The sequence below is a fragment of the Anopheles moucheti genome, chromosome 3 (assembly GCF_943734755.1).
Source record: "Anopheles moucheti chromosome 3, idAnoMoucSN_F20_07, whole genome shotgun sequence".
NCBI lineage: Eukaryota > Metazoa > Arthropoda > Insecta > Diptera > Culicidae > Anopheles > Anopheles moucheti.
The window spans coordinates 3,587,210-3,608,844 of NC_069141.1; the positions used below are offsets into that span (position 1 = coordinate 3,587,210).

Here is a 21,635-nt window from a genome sequence, read left to right on the forward strand (position 1 = left end):
TTGCAGGCGTACTTTTCGTTTACGACTTTGCTCTGTTTTCTTAAATATTTCATTAACGCTTGTCCATTGAGCGCTCAAACGCGCATCGTAAATTTGTATGACTTTCTTTTAAAGACTGACAGCATTAGGAACGCACGTCATTACGCACATTTACCGTACCGGCACTGTGGACCGTGGTGGGAGGAAAGCGATTTTTGACTGCCATAAATTGCTCCTCGTTTTCGGTGGGTAAGATTTATTTATGAGCACAATCTATTATCGCTTCTGTTGCTGCATTTTTAATGGGGTTCGTTTCGACGGTGCACGGTTAGCACGTTTAGAGAGTCAAATGTTGAATTCTGCTTCGGAAAGTAAAGCTTGGGAGATTTGACATTCGGGGAATTTTACCCTGCCGTTTTATGTGCACCCAATTGTAGTAATGTACGGCTAAGCTTATGGTTGAAGATTATTTTCATCATAGAATTATTCTCAGTGATGGGTATTTTCCATGAGCATGTGATCTCACATGCGTACAGACAGCTGGAAACAGTTTGAAGCACCTGAGGTTTGACAATTATTATGCCTTTTACTTTTTAGTCTTCTTCGCAACCCAACCGAAGGTGACTGAAACTAAGAACTATGAAAAAATGTAATGTGAAATATTATTAGTTTATTAATCGTTAGCGGGTCTCGAGGTCTAATTAAAGTAAGCATTGTTTCAGATACAACAGATGTTACGAAACAAAAAAATATTAAAATTGAAAATAAATCAACAGAATTACGACGGTCCTGGCAGGATACGAAGTCTATCTGTGAAGTGTTGCGTTGAAATGCTGAAGTCAAATTGCATTAAATGAAGTCCAGTCAGAGATTTCATTAAATTCAGCAGATATTCTAAGCATTGGATTCAATTGGATGCGTAGATTTCAATGCGCAACAACATATACGGCGATACGATGGTGTGGTTGAGCCGATCATCAATTAAGGAACTCGTACCGATAATCGAAATGGAAACCCTAACAAACTTCCACGCTTTCCTATAAATTATCAAAGTAATTTGAAACGTGTACACGCTATTCTGTATATTAGACCAAAAAGCCCCTCATTTGAAGCTAGTGATTACTCCGCTTCCACTCAAATTCTGCTACGAAATCATTTAATACTGTAACTTAGCATTGTGCAGATTGTGCAAAAAAAAGTGAAAAAGGAAAGATACTATGCTATAAGAACTGTACATGTTATTAAAAAAGTTACTTAAGGATGTAGCCTTTATTGAAGGATCTTTTACACTGCATGTAGGCATCGTTCACATCATACATGAATGCATGACTCATGTGGAACGAAGCAAAAGCATCGACACAGAAACACATGCGCTGCATTGACCTTACACATTCGGTTGCATTGGTAGCGCCGATCTAGATGTACGTACAACCAGTTTGCTTTCTTTTGTTGTCCAACGGTGCGCAAAAAGTCCCCGGTTTCGCACCTACAACAAGCACGCCCGACGCAAGAAAAAAGTTCCCATCTCGGCGGTGAATCCCCTTTGCGCTGGCAAGCAACGTGCGTTCGACATAAATGCAGTATAAAAAGACTCGCGTCCGGTTCGGTTTGCTGTCAGTGCTCTTTCAGTTTAGATTTGGTCCAGTGGTACGTCGTACGTGATATATTCGTAGACATCCCAAACATGAAGCAAGTGTGCATTCTTCTAGCTGTGCTGCTCTGCACGGCAGCCGTCGCGGACGCCATAGTGTATGTCTACGTGAGTATTGCCGTTGAACCGTAGATGAATTCGCATTTATTTACTTCCTTTCCTTTTTCATTTTAAATAGGCGCCAACGTGTGCAAGATGTAAAAGCATCGGAGCGCGGTACTGTGGTTATGGATATCTCAACCGGAAGGGCGTCTCATGCGATGGACAGGTAGGCATGCAGGGTTGAGTGTTTTTTTTTTGTTTGCAATGAGAAGTAAACATTACCGAACCGTTTATCCTTTCCAGACTACCATCAATAGTTGTGCGGACTGCAAACGACGACTGGGTCGCTGTTCGGACGGGTTCATTACGGAGTGCTTCGTGTGAGAAAGTGACATTCGTCTAGTTTGACGTTCATGTGGAAACTACTCGGATTTATTTTGATGGTGGAAAAGTAACAAAAATCTTGAACTCCAAACCGTTGACGCTAAGACGATCATTGGTGCATTGATCATCGATACAGGTTTTGCAGATCAAATATGGAGTTCCATGCCACTTCAGATCACCATGAAGTTGCTGAACTAATGACGTGTAGAAAATAAGTCCTCTCGATATTTAATAAAAATGTGTCGTAGCGTAGATATTTAATTTCTTCTGTAGCAATGGGTTGTAATTAATTAATTAAATTTGCTTAAATAATACTTTAAATCAAGTATCTTAAGCTTTACCACGGCATTTGTGAAATAAACCAAGTACTAGATTACATTATTCTCGAGAGATTCGTAAACGTTATAGTATTTTGACATAAAGAATGACATATGGTATCTTTTCCGGAATTAGAGGAAAAAAAATGTATAGAAAATTGGTTTTGAATTTTACTCATTTAAAACAATTTGCAAATGTGTTTTTTAAAATGGTCCGAAAGTATAATTTTGTAAATAAAGTCTCCTAAATTTGAAACATGCTTATTTTTTTAGGGGTTTACAAAAATACTTATTAATATTGTTATTATTTGTCGAACAATTGACCGAAGCTTTCATAAGAAGAACAATACAACTTTTTTTCATTAAGCTAATTAAAGGATAAGCCTCCATATGTCACAAAATATAAACGATCAAAAATTAGCTTAAAGTACGATCTTGGCCAATAGGAAAAGAAGGAAAGGAAAGAGATTTTTGGCTGCCATAAATTGCCCCCCGTTTTCGGTGGGTAAGATTTATTTATGAGCACAATCTATTATCGCTTCTGTTGCTGCATTTTTAATGGGGTTTCGTTTTGACGGTGCACGGTTGAATTCTGCTTCGGAAAGTAAAGTTTGGGAGATTTGACATTCAGGGATTTTTACCGGCCGTTTCATGTGCACCCATTGAACTAATGCAGAACTTATTGTACCATTTAAGATTGATTGAATTATTCTTGATTTTTCTTGGATTGAATTCGTTCGTATTGAGCTCGTAGTTGAAATATACGGCCTTGTTTGAGATATCTTGCCAATTGCGGAATTGTTTTGTATAATCCAAACGGAAACCCCCACCTACTTTTTCGCTCTGTCAAAATAACAATCTAATTTGAATCACTCTAAATTAACCATCAACTCTGCGAAATATGTTGGTTTTTTCCCATTGGTTAGTCCGTTAGAGATGACAGTGGAGTGTCGTATTCGTTCGACTAAGATGCAGTATAAAATGACTAGCTTTTATTTCGGTTTCCTGTCAGTACTCTCTAAGCTTAGCTTTAGTTCAGTACATTGTACGAGTACATTCATAGATAATCCAAACATGAAGCAAGTGTGCATTCTTCTAGCTGTGCTGCTCTGTACGGTAGCCATCGAGGATACCGATGTGTATGTCTTTGTAAGTTTTCCAGCTCAACCGTCGATACATTCGCATCTACCGAATTTATTGACTTCCGATTCTCTAACGTTTTCCATAGGCCCCAACGTGTGAGAATTGTTTAGTTACCGGTTCGGGATCCTGTGTTTTTGGATATCCCTTTAAGTCTGTCAACTTTGTCTTATGCGACGGTCAGGTAACCTTGCATGGTTGTGTGCTTTTTAAAAAAGCAATGGGAAACAAACATTACTGAACGTTTGCGCTTTCCAGACTGCTATCAGTGACTGTGAGGACTGCAAACGCCATCAGGGCCGCTTTGAGGAAGGGCACGTTACGGAGTGTTTCTTGTGAGTCAAACCGTGCACCGGAAGAATATACCTTTGAATATGAAGAATTTGTTTACTTTGACGATCCTGAGGACTCTACTGCGATGAATTATGATGGAATGAAGTGTCGTGATTCCAAATCATATGTTACAATATTTGTCCCAATTTCTAAATGAGAAATAAAGCATTTTGGTAAAAAAATATATCATCACTGTTATTAAATAGATATACGCTCAGTGATTCAAGCAAAAAAAAAGGTTGAAAATGTATTCATACGACTCATATAACAAGAGACAGCAGAGCGCGGTTCCTCTATGCCGTTTTGGTAATACTGAAGTATACACTGCCTTTTAATGTAAAATTATTACTAGATGTTTTTAACAAGATTTAAATATGTTCTTAAGGGACAAATAAATTATTACAATAAATGTATTGGAAATTTAATGTCCGTAGTTGAGAACATTATTATTTTATTCGATACACAATCTTCGGTATATGAGATATATATAGTATATATATATATGGTATATGGTATATGGTATGGTATATGAATCCCCACATGTTTAGCTCATGAATCCCCAATTTCTACTCGATCTCTTATTATTAATGAATATTGCGCCTTCTTTAAATCTGCAAGAACTCCACAGAGGAAAGGTACTGTACTACATGCAAATTGCTTAATCGCTTAAGGGTTTAACCTTGACAAAAGATCGTCAACAGTGTAGATGGGATCGTTCTCGTTATGAATGAACGCATGACTCATGTTGGACGAAGCTAACGTGACCAAAGAAATACATGTGCTGAATTAACCTTACCCAATCTCATCGCTAAGGCCGTTCTTGATGTACAATCAGTTTGCTTTCTTTTCTTATCCAACGGTGCGAAAAATTCCATAGTTGCGCACCTACAGTAAACATGACCGACGCGAGATAAAAGTTTGCATCTTGGCGTTGAATCACCGCACAAGCAAACATTTGAGCAAGATGCAATATAAAAAGACTCGCGTTCGGTTCAGTTTTCTGTCAGTGCTCTTTCAGCTTAGATTTGGTCCAGTGGTACGTCGTACGTGGTATATTCGTGGACATCCCAAACATGAAGCAAGTGTGCATTCTTCTAGCAGTGCTGCTCTGCACGGCAGCCGTCGCGGACGCCATAGTGTATGTCTACGTGAGTATTGCAGCTTGACCGTAGATGAATTCGCATGTACTGCACTCATTCACTTCCGATTTTCTATCGCTATGTATAGGCGTCTTCGTGTGCGAGATGCAATAGCATCGGATCGGTTAGCTGTGGCAGTGGATACGGGAATATGGTCTCATGCATTGGCCAGGTAGGATTGCACGATTGGGTGCTTTTTGAAGTATACATTACCAAGCATTAATCTTCCCCAGATGGCCATCAATAGCTGTTCAGATTGCAGACGAATAGGGGGTGTCTGTTCGGGCTACTTCAGTGCCTATTGCATGCTGTATTAAAACTATCTCAATTTCTTTAAATGGTGGTAAGGAACTCCAATCTAAATCAACGAATGGTTTGCATCTTGGCAAGACACTACCGATATCTTGGGTGCATGGATCATCAATTCAGTTCTTATGTGTTTGTTATGTGTAGAAACTTGTGAGGAGCGCTATATCACTCCAGAGCTCTATGAAGTTGGTGAACAAGTTATGCCTAGAGAATAAATCTTCTCGTCATTTGTGGAAAATATGTCGTGGTGGTAATATTGTTCTTTCAAATGTGGAAATCTAGGTGCTCGTGACTGCTTCATCTCCGACTATTTGAGACACAGTGGAATGTCCATTAGGATAATATATCCGAGAAAAGTGTATGTGTTGATGCAGTGATCTAGTAAAATCAAGAGATTATTTAAAAACGAACCGACGGTAGTCATCAACACCATTACCTGTAAATGGAGCCGGAAATTTTTAACGACCTTTAGAACACTATAACCGCTGATTCCTCTTAACAAAGTTGAACTTTAAAGAAACCTGCAAAGGTCTGGTAGCTTTCCTTTTAACAGTTAATTAAATGAAGCTTTTAATTAAATTAAGGCTACGGTTTTTAGCCAAGAAAAACATGTTTCTGCTAAGAGCCACAAAAAGGGACCATCAGAAAGGGCACGTTGTGGCGACGGTATTAAGACGCCTAGAAGGTGGTCGAGAAGAAAGCTTAAGAAATGAGTTATTTTGTACCTGATTTTCATCAATTGCCACTGCGATACACACTTAACCAATGGCCGGCAGGGAACACGTAATATAGCTACGGGAATTGGCGTAAAGCTACGAAAGCTGTTGCACTAGTTTATGATCGATAGGAAACTTGATGCGTTAGAGGATAATGTTGTTACCCCTAATCTACTGCGGGTGGGATGGATCGAGCGGTAAATAGGCGGAAAACGTTCTTCACGGACTCGAGGACGCGGTCTATGATTGATGATGATGATGGTGATGACGACGATAGTGATGGCTTACCTCCGTCGGCGATATGGAGTGACGCTCGGTATAGATGGTCGTGGGTCCCGCAAGCACACCGTCCTGTTCCACCGGGCTGGGAACACCGGCCGTGGTGTGGCCATGGCTGCTGGCACCTTCGCCACCGTCCCCGATGCTACTTCCATCGCTTGTTTTTAAACCACTTGACGGAACAGAGCCGGCGCACCAGCTTTGTGCTAACAAATTCAATATAATGACGATTCTCCATCTCCAGGCTATGGCTAACCAGGGCCATAACGCAATTTTATGCATCGCGATGAGTCATGGGACCTGTGCGGTGAAGGGAAGAGAAAATAAAACGCAAACATTGCGAATGAAATTTGCTTCACTAATGGTTTTGTGTGTAACGTAATTTATGGAGTAAAAAAAAGCAACAAACGTTTGTTTTGCTTCCTTGTGAAATTCGGTGTGAGCTGTAAGAAAAGTGCTACTGCACACAAACACAAAGCGATATCGTGAAGGTCAATAGGGTTTAAAAAACAAGAACGTTTGTATCCCGGAATGAATTGATTGTTGAAATGGAACCGTCTTTACGAAGTGCTGAAAATAAATTAGTGTCATTAATTTTGAACTTTTATAAAATTGTTGCGACTAAACAAGCGACAACGTTGAACCAGTTTTGGGGTAGAGAACAAAAGGCAGAAAAGAACGTATAAGGGCATGTCAAAGAAATGACTAAAGAACATTTTGCTTCCGTTTCATTAAGCGCCGACCGTAAATGCGTTTGGCCCTGTGGGCTGCGTAGATGCCAGAACGATTAGTACCGCTGGGATGAAGGCCATTCCTGCAGACGGTTAGTTATCATCATTGAGGTTGTTTTCTGTAAGAAGCACAGAGAAGCTTCCAGCATTGGGCGTAAAATGGCATTGTAGACAGGAAATAAGATCAAGAAAAAAGCACGCCAAACACCTCCCCCAAGGTGACCGAGACACATTCCTGTGCCAAGTGTTCGCCAAGGGCTGCAGTCAGTATCGATAAGATTTCCACACTGATGCTTCGCCAACGGCGGCGAGATCGTGAACCGTTGCGATAAGGGATGCACAAGGCGTTTCCGTGTTACTAACATCTGCCACCGGGAGATGCGGTGCCAACCGCCTTGTTCTAATCAGTGTGGAAAATAAATTAAATTTTCTTTCACCGCCGGCCGCTGGATGCTGGCACGAAGATGGTTTTGCCACGGCTGAGATTGATGGTTCCAATGATTGCCCACCGTTTTGCCGGCGTGAACGCGGTAAGAAAGGAGCAGGGAAAGCATGTTTGCGAAACTACCGAGCCGCACACGGAGCGCTTTGAAACGTGATAAAATGGTCGTGAAAGTGTTTCTTGCCGTGGTTCAAATTCTTGTCACCTCGATGCTCAGGTATGTCCGGACGTGGAACACTTCGTGGGCACAGTGTGGGGTGTATTATTTGCGCCGGGCCAATGTAACGTTTCGTGTATCGTCTGAGTTGCTGTGTGAAATGGCAAGGAAGAATCTCACCGATGGGGCATGTGGGGTAAAGATTCTTTTTAATTATTGGCCGGGTTTTTAATGAAATTTTGCAGGTGTAGAGTTACCAAAGAGATGCCGAGAAAAAGAAACCCGATGAAGCTGAGTGGAACGGAATTATCTATTGTTCACAGAACTCATATGGCTTTATTTGAACTGTCAAAGTATTTGCCAATAATTGCATGAGGCATTCTTCATTCATTAAAGTAAAATTGCTTCTTATTCTCCGGAAAAGACCCTCGACGAAGGTTACATGTGTCACGGCGACACATGTATGATGTTTCCACAAGCAACCTTCAAACGTTGTGCTCCTCGCCGTTCAAGAGTTCCTCTGTTATTGGATATAAAACCAAAAAAAAACTGCAGTTTCTTTTCCGTTTCTAGAGTTCAGCGTCCGAACACGCTAAAACAGGGAAGATAATGTGATATGAGGCTGTATAATTTCGATCCAATCGATCCAATTGGTCGAAAAAAAGCTTCAATCTACTACACAGAGACAAGATATTCAAACCAGAGACGCACGTGAAACATGTGCAAAAAACTCAAATCAGCTGTATCAACAACACCAAGCTTAGCGTGCGTCTTGCAACTCACTGTGACATTCGAACAGGTTTATGCTAGTAGCACCAAACTAGCTGTACAGCGTAGCCGCGTATCACGATGAAGTGTTCGTTGATCATTTTAGCACTGATGGCAGTTTTCGTCGGTTTATGTTTCGCCAATGACGAGATCCCCATCTATGTGAGTAAACTTACAAGCTCGGACGTAGTGCTGTGATGCGTTAATTGTAGTGCAGGACGCCAGAATAATCATGTTTGCTTGTTTGAACCTTCAATAGGCCCGTTCGTGTTCGCTTTGCCGGATGCGTGGTACACCCATCTCCTGTACCACCGTTACCCGAACCTTCGTCCAGTGTAATGGAATGGTAAGTTCTTGTAAATTGTTTATTAAATGTAAAGTGTTTAATGATATGGTTTTCTTTCCCTTGAACTCACAGTACCTAAGTTCCGTTGCCGCTTGCATGCGACGAGCCGGAATATATCTGACCGAACCGAGAATGGGATGCTATATGATGTAGTGAAGGTAGAAATGAAGTTAATTATCAGAATAAAATCGTGTTTATATCACAAATGATGGGTTTCGTATTTCTAAACATGGTGCTTCGACATGTTTTGGTAGACAGTGTTGACGGAGCATTTAGCAAGTAATATTCTCACAAATCAGTTGAACAAATATTGTCTCCATGAATTGTTGACAATTCTGGAGAACAAAGCCAAGAACAAATGTGTTGTGTTCTGCTATCACGCAAACGGTTTCACTTCCTTTCAATATCGATTGCATCTCTCAGTGGAATAACTGGCGGTGATGAAGCATGATCCTGTTGCGTAAATTATTTATTCGCTGTACTACCTCGCTGTACTACGCTGTATCTAAGACGGATCGATAATCTAGTAGACAAAACGGGTTCATATGAGATTCGAACCATGGTATCAGATCATGGATCTGCTATATATACGTATTCTATAATGAGAAGCTTTTGATTTAGCTACATATTTCTACAGTGGAAACATTTAAACCATCTATCGAGTAACTAAATTGATTGCTCCCGTCTGAAGTTTTTAGTAGGATGTTTGTAATGTAGCACCCTTTATGGAGTGTGAAATCTGTTTTTAGTACATCATGACATTTGCATACAATCGTACCATGAAGAGACAATTGACAGGTTCGACCATAATTGATCCGATCGCTTGTCAGTTGGTGAATCCCAGCGGTACTCATCTAAAGTGTCATCAACTCAGGCAACATGCAATGAATTTTTAGTTAACGCTACAAGTCCACGATCCAGCTTCTCACCTATAATCCGGTATCATGCAGCCAGTTCGGCTTAAATGTAGTGTTTTGGAAGCTTTGTTAAGACATTTGGCAAACAAAAATGCATTACAATAACAATTGTAATCATCCACGTAATAAACGAATGCTTGGATCAAGCGGATGGGTGGGTTTTTGATAGTTCTTTTTGGGTCGATTCTAGAAAAAGAACCGACGTAGCCAAGTAAAATGGTAATGTGAAAATTAATTGCTGGAGACGCCATGGAGACGCCTGGTAGCTTATGCATCCGTTCATATTAAAATTTCATATTATTATTCATGCATATTCATATAAGATAGGAAATATCTATTCAATATCGCACAAAATTTTTCAAAATCGGTTCATAACACTAAGAGATTTTTCACCTTACTTTTCAATCAGAATTTCTAACGGGAAAACTTCAATCCGTGCTATCCTATCGAAATATTAGAACAAGAACTGCAATAAACAGGTAACGCGCATAACATAAATCACAGGCGCAATTAGAACCAATTATTCATTGCACACAAGTTGCAAGTATACATCCAATATACAAAAAAAACATATGCAAAAACAAAACAAATAGAATTTACAAAAACGAATGCATCAGATATCTTATAGTCCAGAATGTGGACAAATGGAAATCTCAATTGAAACGAAGCAATTGAACGTCAACATTCGGTGAAGAATCAAAAGGTAAAGAAAACAAGGTAAATGGATGTTGTTAGTTCGCTCCGGAAGCTTTTGGACGTTCGTTGTTAAATTGAACATTCGACAAAATATTTCAAACAAAGAAAAGGATTTATTACTCTGGGGCCATTGAGAACAAAACAAAAATCTTTAACAAAATGAAAAATAGAAAATTTCAATAACACAATGTTCAAGTTTCATAATCATATCTACCATTTAACTTCAGTTTTTAAGAGATAAGAATACAATGTTATGAGTTTTCTTCCAAACGGTAGCGAACGCCGCCGTTCGACAGTTCAATTCCTGGAAAGCCAATCGAACAGGCCAGAGTTGGCCTAAATGCATAGTTCACTTGCTTGTTTTTTAAGAGACAAATGGAGGCGTAAGGCTCAAAGTCTCTAAAACCCGAGACAACAACAACTTGCTTGCTTTATTTGTCCAACTGTGCACTAAAATTTTCGGATTCGCAACCAATCAAATAAACAACACGAGCGCAGATTAAAGTTGAGGAAAGGGGTAATAGAACGCGGCGTGTGTGCGAGATAAATGCAGTATAAAAAGATCGGATTCCTGTCAGTGTTCTTTAAGCTTAGCTTTGATCCAGGTATAATACGTGGTATATTCGTAGACATCCCAAACATGAAGCAAGTGTGCATTCTTCTAGCAGTGCTGCTCTGCACGGCAGCCGTCGCGGACGCCATAGTGTATGTCTACGTGAGTATTGCCGTTGAACCGTAGATGAATTGGCATTTATTTACTTCCTTTCCTTTTTCACTTTAAATAGGCACCAACGTGTGCAAGATGCAAAAGCATCGGAGCGCGGTACTGTGGCTATGGGAGTGGGAAGTTTGTCTCATGCGACGGCCAGGTAGGCTTGCACGGTAGAGTGCTAATTGCAAATTCAATAGGAAGTAAACATTACCAAACGTTTGTCTTTCGCAGACTACTATCAATAACTGTGCGGACTGCAAACGAAGAGGGGGTCGCTGTTTGGACGGATCCATTACGCAGTGTTATTTGTGAGTTAAACCTTGCATCGGAAGAATGTGAAGTTCGTCTCGTATGATAAATGAGATACTTTGTTTGATAGCGTGGTAGAAATGAAATTGATTATCAGAATAAAATCGTGTTCATATCACCAATGATGAGTTCGTATTTCTAAAACCCGGGGTCTCGGCAGGATCAGGAGGACAATGTGAGTGGAGTATTTATCCAGAATTTTTTTCACAACTCAGTTAAACATTTGAAATGGTCATTGATAATTCTCAAGTAAAACTTATGATGGAAGATTATTGATTTGTTCTCTTAAATGTTTATTTGTTTTCACATTTCAACTTGTTAACATCAAATAAAATAAAAAATGTCAAGGGTTTTTGCTCAGATTTGTAATAGAAAACGTTACGCATTCATTACATACAAACGAGAGCGAACATCACGGTGTATAGCAGTCTAACTTATTGGAAACCATAAAAGCAGGCCAGATTTTCGATTCGGAACGAAACTTCCCGGAACAAACGAGTTACATGATCACGCCTCACATTTCGCTGTATCAGTAGAGCTGACTTAAACGCACAGCCCACTTGCTTTCGTTATTTGATCAATTGTTCAATAAAATTCTCAGATTTGACACCAATAAAACAAACACAACAGAAGCAGATACTAAGACAATGGGAAGCGATGAGTGTGCGAGATAAATGCGGTATATAACGATCGGTTTTCTGTCAGTGATTTGTTAACTTAAATTTGATCGAGTGCGTGGTACGTGGTGTATTCACAGTCGTCTTAAATATGAAGCAATTGTGCATTCTTCTGGCCGTTCTGCTCTGTACGGCAGCCGTCGCGGACGCTATAAGCAATATTCGTGTCTACGTGAGTACTGTAGCTCCACCGTTCATGATTTCGCACTGCCTGACTTCTTTTTCTACATCACTTTCTATAGGCGACAACGTGTGAGAAATGTAAAAGCATCGGAGCGGTGAACTGTGGCAATGGGTATGCGAAGTTGGTCTCGTGCGACGGACAGGTATGCTCAACCATGCAGTATATTTTTTTAAAATGTAATGAGAAGTAAACATTACCAATCGTTTATTCTTCTCAGACTGCCATTAATAACTGTGGGAGCTGCACTCGGCGACAGGGTCGGTGTTCGAGCTTTATATCTTCGCAATGCTTCTTGTGAGTCAAACCGGTCACCGGAAAAAATGTGACATTCTTGTAGTTTGGAAGGTGGGATGCTGTATGGTGTAATGTGGTAGAAATCAAAATAAATTCCAGCATAAAATAGCAATTACATCATAAGTGATTAGCTCGTATTTCGTAATCGTGGGGTCTTCGTAGCTTTGAGTAGATGATATGGATGGAACATTTATCCAGGTAAATTCTCACAGATCAGTTGAACAAATAATGTCTTCATGAGTGTTGTTGACAATTCTGGAAAACAAAACCAAGAACAACTGTGTTGTGTTCTGCTATCACGCAAACGGTTTCATTTCCTTTCCACATTGATTGCGTATCTCAGTGAAATAAACTAGCGGTGATGAAGCATATTTCTGTTGCGTGAATGTGATTTTTTCAATGATGAAGTTTCTTAAAGAATTCATATTTTAATTCCCTTTAGCTAGTGGATTTTGATTCATATCACATACAATTCTTTCAAACATCACTGTGTATAACAGTTGAACTCATGGGAACCATCGGAACGAAACTTCCTGCAACGAACGAGTTACATAATCACGCCTCATATTTCGTTGTATCAATAAAGCTGACCTAAACGCTCAGCCCACTTGCTTGCGCTATTTGATCAACTGTGCTAATAAGTTCTCAGGTTCGCAACCAATCGTATAAACACAACGGAAGCAGTTATAAATTGAGGAAGAAGATAAGGACGTGGTCATAGACATCCCAAAACATGAAGCAAATGTACATTCTTCTAACTGTGCTACTCTGTACGGCAGCCGTCGCGGATGCCGTTATACTTGTCTACGTTAGTTATGCAGTTCAACCGTGGAAGGGTTTGCTCTCGCAATTTGCCGCACTTTATTATTTCCTTCTCTTAAACACTCTCTATAGGCGACGACATGTGTGAAATGTAAAAGCATCGGTGCGCTCTACTGTAACTATGGGTATATATACCAGAAAGGAATCCTATGCGACGGTCAGGTACGTTCACATTGGTACTTTTTGGAAAATTCAACGGGAAGTAAACATTACCGAACACTATTTTAGAGGACTATCCATAGCTGTGCGGATTGTCAACGAAGAGTCGGCCGTTGTTCATTCACCAACTTCATTCCGCAGTGCAACTTGTGACTCAAACTGCGCCCCACCAAATCTAACGGCAATCTGCTAATTTACCCTTTAGAGCAGTTTATTTTTTTGTTAAAAGTGACAGAAGGAAATTAAATATTAGAATAAAGAAATGGTTAGGCCACAAGTGTTGTGTTTTAATTTCCCTATCGTTTCAACAACATTTTCACAAACCAGTTGAGCAAATAGTGTTTCCATAGATGCTGATGACAATACAGGTAGACAAAACCAAGGACAAATATGTGCTGTACTATCACGCAAAAGGTTTCAGTTCCTTTCAATGTGAATTATATCTCTCCGCTGAATAACAAGCGACGACGACAAGCGATCTTGTGGAGTGTTTCTTGGGTGTACTACTTAATGTGACATAGCTTCTGTTTCTCTCATGTGTATCGGATAAAATCAGAACTAACTTAGATGAGATTTAAATTGTGAATCCGATACATCCACGGTTGATCGCCAAGTCAATCTCCTCTACTGCTGCTAGACAATTTTTTAATGCAACATCGTGTCTTACACTTTAAATTCTTGTACAAATTCTTGTACTAAATATTTCTTGCACAAGTTCTAGATCTACAAGGAAGAAAAGGGTTTAATGAGATTTTTTTTATGAGATTTAAAAAAACTTTAAAGATGTAACTGTTGCTCGTCTCAAATATGGGACTTCCACCTTCGTTCTGTTCCTGTTTAAGATCCATACTTCATTAATTATCCCGATCATTTAGTTTATTGTCCTGTAATATTTGCCCTTGTTCGTTTACTTAATGTTAGGTTCAAGATAAATTTTAGCACGAAATATTAAGCATTAATAGTACGCGTAGCCAAAATAAAAACAGGATCTACTATGCAAGTGCGCAAAAGCTGTGCAACCTATTGCTGGAGATTTTAAGCGCAGCTCCCTCTATGGGGAAATAATATTAACTTAATTTTTTTTGTATAACCCTCCTTTTTGAATGTCCTCTTTTCTTATTTACGCAAAGAGGTTGTATATAAATCGATGTTATTGAGTTGATCGGATCGATAAGTTAGGTCACAATCGGAATCCGATGGGTTGTCAGCTGGGTGAGAGTGCTCTCAATTAATATGCTATGCTGCACTGTGCTATACAGGCTGCTTTTAAGACATATTTATAGGTACGTTCACACGATACAATTCCTGCTCGATTTCCCTCTGCTAATCTTTCTTTGCTTGTGTTGGTGCATTCGAGCAGAGATGGCGAATCTTTTTGAGCAGAAAAGATCGAAATGGAAATCACTTTGTACGATTGATCCGTTGAAAGTGTTCCATACCATATCATGTTTACAATGTATCAGTAGAGTTAACCAAGCTGCGCAGCTGCGAAGTTCGCTTGCTTTCTTTATTTGTCCAACTGTGCTCAGCAACTCTCTCTCACTTATACCACAACGGCTTCCAAAAAAACAGTAATGACACATGATACGCCTGAGAAAAATTCAGTATAAAAGATCGGCTTCTTATCTGTGCTCTGCAGATTGGAAGTTGATCCAGCACGAGAAAGAATATTCATAGCCCGAACATGAAGCTAGTGTACATTATCCTTATTCTTGCTAACTTGCTTTACTGCATGGCAATGACAAAGTTCCGTCAACCCGCAGCGGATGTGATTGTCTACGTAAGTATTGGAACTCAATCGTTGAAGGATTCGTACTCACATACAGCAAACAAATTCTTTTTCATTCCTTATACGCTTTTCTGTAGGTTAAAAATTGTTCGGTGTGTAAAGCTCTCGGAGGTTTTCCCTGTGGTCATGAATTCTTTTGGTCACGGAACGGGGTCTCATGCCATAATCAGGTAAGTTTACACGGTAGAGGGCTTTTTGAAAATGCAACCGGAAATAAACATTGGCCAACTCTAATCCTTGTCAGACAACCATCTACAACTGTCCGGACTGCTTAAGGAAAAAGGGAAACTGTGAAAAGACAAAAACAGGATTGAAGTGCTTATTGTGAATGAAGAACCGGCGATCGGGTGAGGCGAAGGAGTCAAACTAAATATCCGAATAAACATGTGCTTATAATGCAAGTGATGTGTCTTTATTCTTAAATCGTAAGACGTACGAGGATTTAACAGACAAGATGCTGCAATGTTTTGGCACTAAATAACATCGCGATGGATGCTGTTGACATTTTCAGAAGACAAAACCGCATCACGCAAAAGAGTTTATTTCCTTTCAATATTAATTGCGGCTCTCTGCGTAACAACCAGCGGCGATAAAGTGTGACATTGTGTCGGTTGCTTTCGCTCACCTTCCTGGTACACTGTCCGCCAAAAGGTCTATTAGTGGGCAAAGTAACACTCTTCCCAACCATCACGTTTCCGTCGATAGCGTGACCTGCACGTAAGTTTAAAAAAGGAAAATTATAGCGATATCCATTCTTTCATGTCAGCTCATCGTTTGACGCACAACGCAAAAGCTCCAAGACCTGGATTGGTGGTTGCGGGCAACGAGCGACTGGCGCTGTTCTTCGCTTCAGGTCTCTTAGTGTCAGTTTATTTATCGTTCTTCAGTCATTCTGTCGAAATAGTTGGGATAAAAATGGATGGTTGGCAAATGGATGGCCCCGAGGGATCCATTGCGTGTCACAGAAACGTTGAATGCCGTTCTAGATGGTTTTTGTCTGAACGGTGCTGCCCTCGATGCCGTTGTCTCTCATCGCTCAGCCTGAGGGCGCAGCGGAAGAAACGGCACTGACACAATATACACTGATGATGTACGCTACGCTGACGAACGGATGCTCTTGGGTTTAACAATGAAGTAAGATGACGGGTAGCTGAGCGCGATGTTGTTTGGTAAGCGTTGATATGAAAATAATTGTTCAGCGCTAAACCTCATCTCATCTGACAAAGACACATTTTACACGGCTTGAGTTGAACGTACTTCAAGTGAGTTAGTGAACGGATGGAGAGAAAGCAGGTTATACCCTTTGCTAGAACCAAGCACGGCAAGTGGAGTCATCATTTTAATAGCTACTTGAAAAGAAAATACAAAAGACTTATGCAAAAGAAATTCTTGCAAACTGATACATCGTTTATCGTACAAAAATTCTATATCATATTGCTAGTTTCAAACCCATTAGCATCCACAAAGTGTTACACGTGAGCCACCACGACCTCTTACCATGTTTGTCAGGACACATGTGTTTGGAAAAACGAAACTACACCATCACCATCGGATTGACTCCGGAGTGTTTGTTACGTAGTTCGAAGTGTTACCTTGAGCAGCGAAATTAATATCACTGTTTGGTAAACGCTTACACCCGAACCCAACATGAAACCGTTTCGTTCGTACATATCGAATGGAAACTACATGGGAATCGAATTGATTGGATCGGCTGTATGTGTGTGTGTTTACGTACTGATCACGTAATGGTAACCATATTTTCAACAACAGCATCATGTAACCAGCGGCGGATCAAACGGTAGGCGGAGTAGGCGGTCGTCTAGGGCCTTGCCGTGTTGGGGGCCCGAAACAACTTGTGCCGATTGTGCGATTTTTGGAAATTTAGCAGCAGAGTTATTTTATAGCACAAAATCTAATTAAAAATGTAAAAAATTGATCAAAAATTTCCTTAGATTTTATATATCATTGATTAGATAATTTTTTTTTATTTCATTAGCTATATCGGCCCGGTTACACGGCTACGCAAGAGAAGTATGCAGTGTATTCAAACTCCTTCTTCTTTATCGGCACGACATCTTCAGGATGTTTATGCCTACCATTTCTATTTTTTAAATATTTATTTACCCGTAGGATAGTCAGTGCTGCGTACGGAGGTTTGGTGGTCCAAATGAAATTTTTCCGTGGTCATATGCCTCATATGCCCTTTTACTTCAACCTATTCATGTATTCTATTTCTTGAACGGGTTTTTTTCATCTGTTCGTAAATGATCCTACCGTTAGATGCTAGAATAGAAACCATGCTTATTTTCACTTCCGCAATATTCGCAAGCTATTGCCATTGCGATACTCGTGGTGTGGTATTGTTTTCTTTCACCGATTGAACCGTGAAAATGTCCAGCCTGCGTGTTTCGAAACAGTATTGTGGTGGAGTATTGTGTTTAGTATTTCGATTGTCACAATTTCTGCAAGTTTGCAAGCCGGTATTGATGTTATAACCGACACAATCTGTCAGGGTACTACGAAATAGCTAGCTTTGTCATAGAATATGAATAAAATCATATTGCAATCATTAGAACTATCTTTTTCGTTTGATATTTCATACCTCATGGTTCTTGGAATACCATTTCTGTCTTTCTTGATTATTACTTAATCGAAGCTGGATTGTAGGTCCAGCTTATGTCCACCCATCCCAAACTGTCCAAACACTTCATCATATCCCCGTGTAGAATACTGTTCAAACTACATTGTTGTAATCTCGGTAACATTTGCATCGTTGTTAGACTGAAATTGTTCTAAAATTTCCAATTCTAAATCCATACGGTTTAAGATCATCACCGCGAAATCGTTAATTTAAATTAAAAAAAGAACACGAAAAAAGATATTTGAAGAAATCAAGTATGCATTGATATAAAAACGATGTGTTCAGTGAAGAACCTATCATAGTAGTCTTGCTAAAATATTGTCGTGCGTGCTGAAAGCGGTCTCGTTTTTTGCATTGAAAACTCAGTTTGTTTGAGAAAAATAAGTGAGTGCTTTGTGGTTTTGTATCCCTATAATTTGCTACTGACTTTCAAATTGTGCCTGAAGAGCACGTAGTGTGTTTCATACTGACGTAAATGTAAAAGTGTAAATGTTACGAAATGAGCGCAAGTATTTTCACAATGACCGAAGAGATCGGTCCAGTAATTCTAGGATTTCTTGACGCACGGACAACTGACCTAAAATTGGAGCATCAAACTTCATACGCGAAAATCAAGCGAACGATCGAAATTCACATAAAAATGTGAAGGGCCACGAGAGTTGACAAATTTGCCCAATGACAAAATGCAGCTTGGGACAAATTTGCCCATTACAATTGCATTGCATACTATCAAACACGTGAGAACGATCGCTAATGTAAGGAAGATCAATAAAACGGAAAGCATCCTTCATCTCGCTCAAACTTTCCATCGGTTGGTACGAAATTCCATTCTAAACCAGCTGTTTTCCGATTTCCGATACCAGGAAAGCATCCACGGAAAAGGTAGCACCTTGTACAACAATTTTGGTCGAAAACCGCTGTAAGGTATGCAATATTTAAACACAAACTTTCCCATTGGTCGAAAAAAATTTTGCAGCAATTTTGCTCAAAAACTGCCAAAGGTATGCAATTTTTAAACACTAACTTTCCCGTTGATCGTGAAAAATTTCTTAGAAAACCACCAGTTTTTGAATGTATAGTACCAGGAGAGCATCCACGGAAGAGGTAGCTCCTGGTACTGCGCCGAAAGGTATGCAATGTTTATACACTAACTTTGCAACCCAATTTCAGCCGTAAGGTATGCAATGTTTATACACTAACTTTCCAACCAATTTTCCGCCGTAAGGTATGCAATGTTTATACATTAACTTTTCATACAAACCAGCTGTTTTTAGATTTCCGATACCAGGAGAGCATGATGTTCAAGAGGTAACATCTTCCAACCCCCTCCCCCCCCCCCTACCCTCACCATCAGTCCGTGGAGGCCAAGATGGCGGACAAGATGGCGGACAAGATGGCGGCCAAGATGGCGGACACAAGATGGCGGACAAGATGGCGGCCAAGATGGTGGACAAGATGGCGGACAAGATGGCGGACACAAGATGGCGGACAAGATGGCGGACACAAGATGGCGGCCAAGATGGCGGACAAGATGGTGGCCAAGATGGCGGACAAGATGGCGGCCAAGATGGCGGACAAGATGGCGGACAAGATGGCGGACACAAGATGGCGGACAAGATGGCGGACAAGATGGCGGCCAAGATGGCGGCCAAGATGGCGACCAAGATGGCGGCCAAGATGGCGGCCAAGATGGCGGCCAAGATGGCGGACAAGATGGCGGCCAAGATTGCGGACAAGATGGCGGACAAGATGGCGGCCAAGATGGCGGACAAGATGGCGGACACAAGATGGCGGACAAGATGGCGGCCAAGATGGCGGACAAGATGGCGGACACAAGATGGCGGCCAAGATGGCGGCCAAGATGGCGGACAAGATGGCGGCCAAGATGGCGGACAAGATGGCGGACAAGATGGCGGACAAGATGGCGGCCAAGATGGCGGACAAGATGGCGGACAAGATGGCGGACAAGATGACGGACAAGATGGCGGACAAGATGGCGGACAACATGGCTGCCAAAATGGCGGACAAGATGGCGGCCAAGATGGCGAACACAAGATGGCGGACAAGATGGCGGCCAAGATGGCGGCCAAGATGGCGGACAACATGGCTGCCAAAATGGCGGACAAGATGGCGGCCAAGATGGCGAACACAAGATGGCGGACAAGATGGCGGACAAGATGGCGGCCAAGATGGCGGACAAGATGGCGGACACAAGATGGTGGCCAAGATGGTGGACAAGATGGCGGACAAGATGGCGGACAAGATGGCGGACAAGATGGCGGACAAGATGGCGGACAAGATGGCGGACACAAGATGGCGGACAAGATGGCGGCCAAGATGGCGGACAAGATGGCGGCCAAGATGGCGGACAAGATGGCGGACAAGATGGCGGACACAAGATGGCGGACAAGATGGCGGACACAAGATGGCGGCCAAGATGGCGGACAAGATGGTGGCCAAGATGGCGGACAAGATGGCGGCCAAGATGGCGGCCAAGATGGCGGACAAGATGGCGGACAAGATGGCGGACACAAGATGGCGGACAAGATGGCGGCCAAGATGGCGGCCAAGATGGCGGCCAAGATGGCGGCCAAGATGGCGGCCAAGATGGCGACCAAGATGGCGGCCAAGATGGCGGCCAAGATGGCGGCCAAGATGGCTGCCAAGATTGCAGACACAAGATGGCGGACAAGATGGCGGCCAAGATGGCGGCCAAGATGGCGGCCAAGATGGCGGACAAGATGGCGGACAACATGGCTGCCAAAATGGCGGACAAGATGGCGGCCAAGATGGCGGACACAAGATGGCGGACAAGATGGCGGCCAAGATGGCGGCCAAGATGGCGGACAAGATGGCGGACAAGATGGCGGCCAAGATGGCGGACAAGATGGCGGACACAAGATGGCGGACAAGATGGCGGCCAAGATGGCGGACAAGATGGCGGACAAGATGGCGGACAAGATGGCGGACAAGATGGCGGCCAAGATGGCGGCCAAGATGGCGGACAAGATGGCGGACGCAAGATGGCGGACAAGATGGCGGACAAGATGGCGGACAACATGGCTGCCAAAATGGCGGACAAGATGGCGGCCAAGATGGCGGACACAAGATGGCGGACAAGATGGCGGCCAAGATGGCGGCCAAGATGGCGGACAAGATGGCGGCCAAGATGGCGGACAAGATGGCGGCCAAGATGGCGGCCAAGATGGCGGCCAAGATGGCGGACAAGATGGCGGATACAAGATGGCGGACACAAGATGGCGAACAAGATGGCGGACAAAATGGCGGCCGAGATAGCGGACAAGATGGCGGACACAAGATGGCGGCCAAGATGGCGGCCAAGATGGCGGCCAAGATGGCGAACAAGATGGCGGCCAAGATGGCGGACAAGATGGCGGCCAAGATGGCGGACAAGATGGCGGCCAAGATGGCGGCCAAGATGGCGGACAACATGGCGGCCAAGATGGCGGACAAGATGGCGGCCAAGATGGCGGCCAAGATGGCGGACAAGATGGCGGATACAAGATGGCGGACACAAGATGGCGAACAAGATGGCGGACAAAATGGCGGCCAAGATAGCGGACAAGATGGCGGACACAAGATGGCGGACAAGATGGCGGACACAAGATGGCGGACAAGATGGCGGCCAAGATGGCGGCTAAGATGGCGGCCAAGATGGCGGACAAGATTGCGGACAAGATG

The 21,635-nt window shown here is 42.1% G+C and overlaps 6 protein-coding genes across 6 annotated transcripts in view; 5 read left to right on the plus strand and 1 right to left on the minus strand.

The window, feature by feature from the left end:
- The window catches only part of LOC128300270 (probable G-protein coupled receptor CG31760), a 62,364-nt gene that overhangs the window by 9,810 nt on the left and 30,919 nt on the right, over nt 1-21,635 (minus strand). The window contains exon 2 of the mRNA XM_053036281.1: nt 6,299-6,589. Coding sequence (XP_052892241.1) covers nt 6,299-6,571 — 273 coding nt within the window. The 5' untranslated portion in view covers nt 6,572-6,589. The remainder of the gene's footprint in view (nt 1-6,298; nt 6,590-21,635) is intronic.
- Nucleotides 1,603-2,629, plus strand: LOC128300278 (uncharacterized). The gene is made up of 3 exons (XM_053036292.1): nt 1,603-1,738; nt 1,809-1,898; nt 1,976-2,629. The coding sequence occupies exons 1-3, from the start codon at nt 1,664-1,666 to the stop codon at nt 2,054-2,056; spliced, it is 246 nt and encodes an 81-aa protein (XP_052892252.1). The 5' UTR covers nt 1,603-1,663; the 3' UTR covers nt 2,057-2,629.
- On the plus strand, nt 4,876-5,775 carry LOC128300280 (uncharacterized). The gene is made up of 3 exons (XM_053036294.1): nt 4,876-4,994; nt 5,074-5,157; nt 5,219-5,775. Exons 1-3 carry the CDS (start codon nt 4,920-4,922, stop codon nt 5,300-5,302), a joined length of 243 nt encoding a protein of 80 aa, XP_052892254.1. The 5' UTR covers nt 4,876-4,919; the 3' UTR covers nt 5,303-5,775.
- On the plus strand, nt 10,964-11,370 carry LOC128300282 (uncharacterized). The gene is made up of 3 exons (XM_053036296.1): nt 10,964-11,061; nt 11,132-11,215; nt 11,290-11,370. The coding sequence occupies exons 1-3, from the start codon at nt 10,987-10,989 to the stop codon at nt 11,368-11,370; spliced, it is 240 nt and encodes a 79-aa protein (XP_052892256.1). The 5' UTR covers nt 10,964-10,986.
- LOC128300281 (uncharacterized) lies at nt 12,136-12,547 on the plus strand. The gene is made up of 3 exons (XM_053036295.1): nt 12,136-12,216; nt 12,287-12,370; nt 12,446-12,547. The coding sequence occupies exons 1-3, from the start codon at nt 12,136-12,138 to the stop codon at nt 12,524-12,526; spliced, it is 246 nt and encodes an 81-aa protein (XP_052892255.1). The 3' UTR covers nt 12,527-12,547.
- Nucleotides 13,256-13,656, plus strand: LOC128300283 (uncharacterized). The gene is made up of 3 exons (XM_053036297.1): nt 13,256-13,330; nt 13,417-13,506; nt 13,573-13,656. Exons 1-3 carry the CDS (start codon nt 13,256-13,258, stop codon nt 13,654-13,656), a joined length of 249 nt encoding a protein of 82 aa, XP_052892257.1.